We start from the raw sequence: 9,196 nt of genomic DNA, 5'->3' as shown, positions 1-9,196 counted from the left end.
TTTTTAATTACACAGTCATGTAGGATTTTGTTTTGTCTTGCTGTTTGAACACTTCGTGATGATTACCATTAATATTATTACATATCTTCAATAAAGTTTCTAACAAAAACTACCTTAAAGGGATATGTTATATTTTATACTATGTGAAATTAAAATTAATAAGACAAAACACTATTTCACCTTTAACAACTTGCTGAATTGATGAAGCTTATGGGATGCTTGTCTTCCATATGAGGACGGATCTCTCAGACTGTTAACTCCTAAACAAACCAGATTGACAGGTAAAATCTTCATTGTTCTTAAAATATATGCAGCTAAGCACATCAATGGAACATAAGAAACTATTAGGTTGTTTTGTCTATAACACTTTAAAGGAATAGCCACAGATAAAGATGAATTTTTTAGAACAATGAATATGCATCCATTCTTGACACCACAAACGAATCTATACATGGTACTGCCCAACCTTAGGATGATTTTTTATTTTGAAATAGATAATCAATTGATAGTGGTTGAGTTACTCACCTTAGGCTAAAATGCTAACAAGGATTGGTATGAATGGTGGTTATCTGAATTCAGGAGAACATCATAGCAGAAACATGATAAGCATTCCTCTACTGAATGTCAATATATATAATTCTGAATATATTACCAAACTTACAATAAATTCAGTTGGTGTAAATCATGTTTGTTTATTTAATAAGACAATGTTCCTGTCATGAACTTTAATATATAGATATCATTTTGTTTATACTCCCATGGTACATTAAATGCATGGTAAGAGGGATTGTCAATGGGACAACATGTGCATAGTTATAGATTATACATCCTGTGGATTTTAATTACACCTTCTAACTCAATAACAATCAAATTTGGTGGTTTTTTGTAGCTCTCTTAAAGTTGCAAAATATGGACCCTTTTGCCAGAAAACATAACGCGAAAAAGGCACGATCAAGAAGGTCAATGCTTTTGAAAGAGAACCGTTCCAAACGTCAAAAATACAATCCTCACCAACAGTTGGCCCTTGATGCAGTTATTAATACTCCAATGTCAATCACGCCGAGGCAACCTTTGTCCGAGTTGATTCCATCACTTCAAAACAGTACTACAAGAACGAGAATTTCAGGACAGTCAGTTGGTATAAGTTTAGGTTTTGAAGGTTCGGAACCTAGCGTAACAAGACAGGCCTTTAAGACAAATATAAGGTCCCGACCGATAGATACTTTGGCAACAAATCTATTTTCAAAATTTGCATCCAGTTCTACGGCGAAGGAAAATGAGGGCTTTACTCCTTCCTCATTGAAAGCTAATCAAAACCGGTCTCCTCATGAAAACATTGTCGGTGAAGCTGGAAGTTCTTCTACAATACACACGTTAGTGCAAGCCCTTAACTATTTCACACCAACTTAGTTACTCACCTATATATATTTTCTATGTATCCCTTACTTTCTTATCAAGATAACACATTTAACTAATTATTTAACTGTGCTATTTGTGGCTGTCCCATTAACTTGTGTGTCAAGTTAAGCTTGAAACAAATTACTTAGGATTCAGATAGTTCAAAGATGCCCCATGAAAGTGGATTCTATTTTTTAAACTAATATTGTTTACACTAAGCCTTTACATTTATAACCATTAACACAATGTTAGGGTTTGAAAGTTGACTACATCCCTGTTTATAATGGTTTCCATGGTTTTATTGTTAACAACTTACCACTAAATCCCAGACCAGTTAGAGGTAGGCCTAAGAATCACTATGGAGTTCCAAATATGGCTAGGAACTTAACCAGAAAGTTTCCTATACTGGAAAGAGAGGAAGGGCATCACACAACGAATGGTTTGCTCGGTTGCACCGGACAAACAAGGTACATAACTGCCTTGACGTTGCAAAACTACATTGCTGCCCACATGACCTGAAATAATCTTAAAATTATATTATGTTTTGACCTTAACTTTTTTTGAAGTTCATTGTTTAATTCATACTGTTTTATATGAGGCAGTAATCCAACTATGGCAGAACAACAACCGTGCCATACAAACCACGCGTCGCATGCCATAGCAAAACCGAGGTATGGGAAATTCGCAATGTAATACTGTTTTCAACTATTGTTTAAAAGTTTAAGGCCAAGCTTATTGCACTAAATAGGACCTGTTTATATTCAATATATTAAGTGTCATAAATAGATTATGAGATGTGGCTTGGTCTAGAGCCACCTTAATTAATACTTAGTTTGAGGATGCTTATAATGTCACTTTGGCTACGCTTAATTTCACATTTATTCCGCTCCAGTTCACTAGGTAACCTTAATTATTTCAAAAGAATATTATACATTGTTGCTCTAAAATAATATGTTTTAAACATTGCTTCCAAGGTGAGTTTTTAAAACACCCGTATTTTAAATGTGTATAGAAAAAGAGGTGACTATCAAATTTCAGTTCATGCATGACAGAAATGTAACCCTACCAGACATGTAGAAAACTCATAATAGCCTACAATTTAAACAATAATAGGTGTCTAAACCTCAGCCTGTTTGAGACATTAAATCCATAAGAATTATGTGTAAGAATACATACTGTATTTCTGATATTCAATAAGTTATTTATCAGAGATACATATTATATGGGCTTGAGGTTTTTCATCAAGTTTTGCAAGTGACTGAGGTCCAAAATATTCACTAAACTTGAACACAGTTGTGGTGATGCTCCCAAACGAGCTAGAGGCAGGCCAAGAAAACAAATGCTTGATCCAGAATCGGTGTTGTATTTGAATACAAGGTTCCCCAGCCAAACGAGTAGTCGGACGCATCCCATTCCAAATGATACACCCGGACCAAGGTACCAAACATGATGTCCTTCATTTTATACAACGCCTACTGTATTAATATAACTGATGCATCATTTGTTTCAACAGTAGTGTCATTAACACACCGCCACCTGCTCGGCAAATAGGCAAGATATCCAACAATCATGTTTCTCACGAGGTAACGCAAGTGTCACAGTCCACGACCAATCATCAGCGTAGAACGGAGCCAACGTGTCCTATTTTTACACCTACGGTTAATATGGATTTTAATAGCGACTCCGATGAGGACAGCGACTACGACCCGTTTGCAAGTATTTTAATAAGTGTTCTATCACTCAGATTTTTATTCAATAGACCAATTTTAACTGTAACTGCGAATAGAACGTTGCAGTCAACATAAACGGCATTGTCTCATGTCGGAAATATATGTGTATGTTTATTGCAGCATACCTATCCGACGAGGAAAACTGTTCAGACTCAGAAGATCTTGAAGCACCTTTTACAATCAATGACATCGCAACCGGACATTCTGAAGGTAAATAATTGTAATCTGGAATTTTTACCATTACTACCAATATTATACCATTATGCTTTCCTTTTCTAAATTTCCTACATTCTATGCTTATGTAGAATATTACGATATCGGTTCCCCTCTTATCGAATGTTGTTATTGCAAAGCAATGATGTGGTATCAAGAAAGGATGCACAAAAGTACACATTCAGCTAACCCAAAGTTTATGATGTGCTGTGGTAACGGCAAAGTTGAACTACCAATGCTAAAACAGCCTCCTGAGCAACTTGCAAAACTTTTATTTGATAATGACAGTATAGTTAGCCGGAAGTTTCAACAACAAATCCGACTATACAATATGATGTTTGCATTCACATCACCGGGAGCAAAGATAGACAATCGTTTTAACAATGGTCGCGGCCCTCCAACAATGAGGATACAAGGTCAAACGTGTCATCGAATTGGGAGTTTGCTGCCTCCTCAAGGGAAAAAACCAAAATTTGCACAGTTATATATATATGACACGGAAAATGAAGTCGAAAACCGGATGCATGGCGTTAGGTAATTGCCTATGAATACTGACTGTCACATGTTTTGCATGACTTATATAATTTGGCCTATTAATACTCACTGTCACTTTTTTTACATGACTTATATAATTAGGCCTTTGAATACTCACTGGCACCATGTTTTACTTTTCTTATATCATTAGACTTATAAATCCTCACTGTCACCTTTTCTACAAGGCCATTCAAGTATTGACAACTTTGTTTTCTAATGTCAGGAGCAAGGAGAACATTGATTCTGATGTTGTAAACCAGTTGTCCAATATGCTGTACGAATTCAATCCTCATGCAAAGAGCTTTCAAATGGCAAAACAATGGTTAAACAATGGGGAAACTCAAAACCTCAAGTTACGCCTCGTTTCTAATCGATCCACCAATGGAAGGGTGTATAACCAACCTACTGTGTCTGAAGTTGCAACCTTGGTTGTTGGTGATATTGACACGGCAGAAATGCGTGATATCATTATGCAAACAAGAGGAGGGGGACTTCAGAGAATCAACGAACTGCATGCTGCTTACATGGCTTACCAGTATCCTTTGATTTTTCCTTATGGTGAGGACGGTTATAGACCTGATGTAGCTCATAGGGACTTGCCTTCCAACAATAACAACGTACGAAATAGGCTCACAATTCGGGAATTTTTGGCATACCGCATTCAAACCAGGTTAAATGAAGCTAAGACTTTATTGTCTTCTAGAAGGTTGTTCCAGCAATTTCTGGTAGATAGTTACACAATGTTAGAGTCGGAGAAACTTGAATGGCTACGTAAAAATCAACCAAAACTTCGAGTTTCCAAGTACAACTCTTTAAATGAAGAGGGAGACCAGAGTCAAGCCCAAGGGAACAACATAGGTAAACGAGTGGTTTTTCCTTCCTCCTTTGTCGGAGATCGTAGGTTTATGGATCAATTGTTTATTACCTTTGCTTGTAATCCTAATTGGCCTGAGATTCAAAGAGTACTTAGACCTCTTCATTTGAAACCTCACGATCGACCGGATATCATCTCAAGAGTCTTCAAAATCAAGTTTGATCAATTGCTTACATATTTAACCAAAAAAGGTGTTCTCGGCAAAGTACTTGCCTGTGAGTTTATTATCCCCCTTAACTTTGATGTCATTATATTGTTTATAATTTATAACAGTAATTCTGAATTGCTTATGCTTTTCTAACTGTAGATATGTACACCATCGAGTTTCAAAAGAGAGGATTGCCTCATGCCCATATATTGATCTTCTTGCATCCTTCAAACAAATATCCAGGTCCAGAAGACATTGACAAGATCATTAGTGCTGAAGTGCCCGATCCCGAAACACACCCTCGGTTGTACAGTTTGGTCAAAGCTCACATGGTTCATGGTCCTTGTGGTTTGGCAAATCCCAAAACACCTTGCACGAAAGATGGGAGGTGCACCAAGTTTTACCCTAAGAAATTTCAACCTACGACTATTGTGGACCAAGAAGGGTATCCTGTTTATACGAGAAGAGACAACAAACACACCATTGAGAAAAATGGACTCATCTTTCACAGTGGTCATGTTGTTCCTCACAATCCAAGTTTGTTGTTGAAGTACGAAGCCCACATTAACATGGAATGGTGCAACCAAAGTACTTCTATCAAATACCTTTTCAAGTATATAAACAAAGGTTCCGATAGAATTTCTGCAATCATACAAGGCCAAGATAAAAACAACGTCGACGAGATCAAACAATATTTGGATTGTCGATACATCTCCCCAAGTGAAGCATGTTGGAGGATATTTTCCTATTCTATACATGGCAGAAAGCCAGCCGTAGAAAGATTGTTTTTTCACATGGAAGGTGAAAACTCTGTGTACTACAAAGACTATGAGCAGGTTGGTGATGTGTTGCTCAAACCAAGTGTAACAGAGTCTATGTTTACAGCATGGTTCGAAGCAAACAAAACTTATGAAGAAGCAAGATTACTAACTTATGGGGACTTTGTTTCTAAATTTGTTTATCATAAACGAAGTCGAAGTTGGAAACCAAGGAAACGAGGGTATACCATTGGTCGACTCATTTGGTTTCCTCAAAGCACTGGCGAGTTGTTTTATTTAAGGATGATACTCACTGTCAAAAAAGGTCCGTTATGCTATCAAGACATCAAGACGGTTGACGGTAAGAAGCTAAAAACTTTTAGAGATGCATGCTTTGCAATGGGATTTTTACAAGATGATCGTGAATTTGTCGAGGCCATCAAAGAGGCACATCAGTGGGGTTCAGGTCATTTTTTACGCAAGCTATATGTTACCATGTTACTATCTTCATCGATGAATAGACCCGAACATGTTTGGAGAAAGACTTGGATGTATTTATCAGATGGCATTCTTTATGATCAACGAGTCTTCGCAAGAGATCAAGGTATTTTATCTTTCCTAAATTTTTAATCGGTGTTTCAATTTTTTATCATATTGTTTATCTTCAGCCGTTTGCAAATTTATTGGATTCCCCTTTTCTACTAATTACATACTGTTTTATACAAATTAGCTAACTATTTTTTCAAAGTGTATCTTTACTAAACCTCTCTTATTGTAATTACATACTGTTTCAATATGGAATTTCACATATTTTTCATGCAGTATCAGTGTGGAATTTATAATACTTTATTTGTTGTGTTCAAACCGTTCTTTGTCCTCGAAAGAAAATTCTGAACCATGGAACTTTTGCACCATAATGTAGTGATCTTGACTTACTCATGTCCGTGCTATCGTAAAGCAACAAGATCATAAGTGCAGAACTGGTAGTTGCTGCGGCTGTTTTAAGTATTGCAGCCACTGGATATTGAAAAAATAGATACAGTGAAACATTGTTTAATGATCTCAATAAAGAATAGGTCATTTAAGAATAATGCTGCACCTTTTTTAAATTTTTCATTCACTGCTGATTTACCAAATGTAACAAATATTAAATTGTTTATGATAAACAATACAAAATAAAACATTTAGATGATGTTCATAATGTGTGTTGAAACATTCTTTCTTCATTGACACTTTGTTTTTGTTTATTTTTTATCATAGGTCTAACAATGAGTGATGCCGAGCTAAAAGAACGGACACTCATGGCTATTGAAACACTATTGCAAAATAATAATCGAACTTTGAAGGACTTCAAGACAATGCCATATCCGAAAGATTATGTCGAATCCTTTACAGGAAATCGACTCTTTTATGATGAACGTCAATATGATGTTCTTGCTCAACAACAACTCTTTGAAAGTCTCTACGCTTCTCTTACAGGTAATATCACTCGTTACAACAATTTAAATTACTTAAACTTTCTATAAACATTAACAACTCTCTTTGGAAACATCTCCTTGATATAGACGAACAAAGAAGCATCTTTGAGGAAATCATTGATGCTGTAGAAAAGCAGGAAGGCGGAGTTTTTTTTTTTATATGGCTACGGTGGCACTGGTAAGACCTTCATGTGGAACACTCTATCAGCAGCACTTAGGTCTAAGAAAAAAATTGTTTTGCCGGTTGCTTCAAGTGGGATTGCAAGTTTGTTGTTACCAGGTGGAAGAACAGCTCATTCTAGATTTAAGATTCCTGTCCCTACTTTAGAAACCTCTATATGCAACATTGAAAAACAAGATGATCTTGCTGAGCTTCTAAGGATGACAAATCTAATCATATGGGATGAGGCTCCTATGGCTAACAAGTTTTGCTTTGAATCAGTCGACAAATCCTTGAGAGATATTATGAGTGGAACCACACATGCATCTAAAAGAGTTTTTGGAGGAAAGGTTGTTGTGTTTGGAGGTGACTTCCGACAAATTCTCCCTGTTATACCAAGAGGTACTAGATCTGATATTATCCTTGCAACAATCAATGCTTCTTACATTTGGGATCATTGTAAAGTCTTGAGGCTCACAAAGAACATGCGCTTGCAAACTGGTCAACCTACTTCTACAGCTGATGACATAAGGAGTTTTTCTGAGTGGATTTTAAAAATTGGAGATGGGACCATGTGTGAGCCAAATGATGGCTACGCTGATATTTGTATTCCAGATGAGTTCTTAGTTTCTAACTTTTCAGATCCGATTAAGGGAATTGTTGAAGATACGTACCCTGATCTCATTCATAACTATCTTGATTCCAATTATCTTCAAAGTCGTGCGATCTTAGCTTCAACAATCGAAGTAGTCGATGATATCAACCAATATATAACAAACCTTCTTCCAGGTATTCAAGTTATTTCCGTTAATAATAACAACTTTTTGAAATCAAGATATAAACTATTTTTGCCCGTACATTTTATCTAAATATAGGTATTTTTCAATTGTTGTAGGAGAAGAGAAAGAATACTTTAGCAGTGATTCTATTGATAAATCTGATGCAAATAGCTTTGGTGCATATGAGCACGTGACACCCGAGTTCCTAAATGCTCTTAAGACTTCGGGATTGCCGAACCATTCAATAAAGTTAAAAGTTGAGGCCACTATTATGTTAATGCGCAACCTAGACCAATCTGAAGGTTTGTGCAATGGTACAAGGCTAACTGTTACCAGGTTTGCTGCTCATGTCATTGAAGCTAAGATCATTTCTGGAAAAAATGTTGGTAACTTATTTTATATTCCTAGAATGTCTTTGTCCCCTTCACAATCACCATGGCCACTTAAACTGGTGAGACGCCAATTTCCAATTATTGTTTCCTTTGCCATGACTATTAACAAGTCGCAAGGCCAATCACTTGACAATGTTGGTTTGTACTTGCCAAAAGAAGTTTTTAGTCATGGCCAATTATACGTGGCTATCTCAAGAGTCAAATCCAAAAAGGGATTAAGGATTCTTATTCATGACAAAGATAAAGAACCTATGCTCTCTACCACCAATGTTGTATTCAAAGAAGTGTTCCATAACATTTGAAAGGTATGTTTTTAAAAATATAAACTTATCATGCCATGACATAATTTAGGAGAAATAATGGTTCTTTACTTCCACAATACATGAGTTTTTTGTTTCCTTGCTATTTCAGGTCCAAACATCCTACTCATTTTGGGAAATCATGTTGCAGCTTTGTTTTCCTTTTTATTATTCGTCGCTACATGTTTTGGAGATTCCTTTGCAGCTGTCTCTCGAGAATTACATGCAAAAAAATTGTATAAACTATTAACTATCATTCATATGTTATGACTTTATCAAAACTCATCTTATTGGAACAATGTCTTTGATTCATGAATCTTATTTGTTTTGATGTACGTCTTATATCATTTGATCATTTTTTTTTAACGACAAAAAGTTAAAATATTACCCGTGCGCCAGCACGGGTTTCTTACTAGTTATAATGTGTATGAAA

General features: G+C 36.0%; 1 protein-coding gene across 1 annotated transcript; it reads left to right on the top strand.

Moving 5' to 3' along the window:
- The first annotated feature begins 909 nt into the window (after window positions 1–909).
- Window positions 910–8,766, top strand: LOC131655055 (uncharacterized). The gene is made up of 11 exons (XM_058924962.1): window positions 910–1,373; window positions 1,728–1,865; window positions 2,001–2,069; window positions 2,912–3,114; window positions 3,249–3,338; window positions 3,434–3,875; window positions 4,027–4,964; window positions 5,057–6,259; window positions 6,916–7,134; window positions 7,342–8,082; window positions 8,189–8,766. The coding sequence occupies exons 1-11, from the start codon at window positions 910–912 to the stop codon at window positions 8,764–8,766; spliced, it is 5,085 nt and encodes a 1,694-aa protein (XP_058780945.1).
- The last annotated feature ends 430 nt before the right edge of the window (window positions 8,767–9,196 follow it).

The sequence above is a fragment of the Vicia villosa genome, linkage group LG1, assembly GCF_029867415.1.
Source record: "Vicia villosa cultivar HV-30 ecotype Madison, WI linkage group LG1, Vvil1.0, whole genome shotgun sequence".
Classification (NCBI taxonomy): Eukaryota; Viridiplantae; Streptophyta; class Magnoliopsida; order Fabales; family Fabaceae; genus Vicia; species Vicia villosa.
This window is presented reverse-complemented; position numbering and strand designations above follow the sequence as displayed.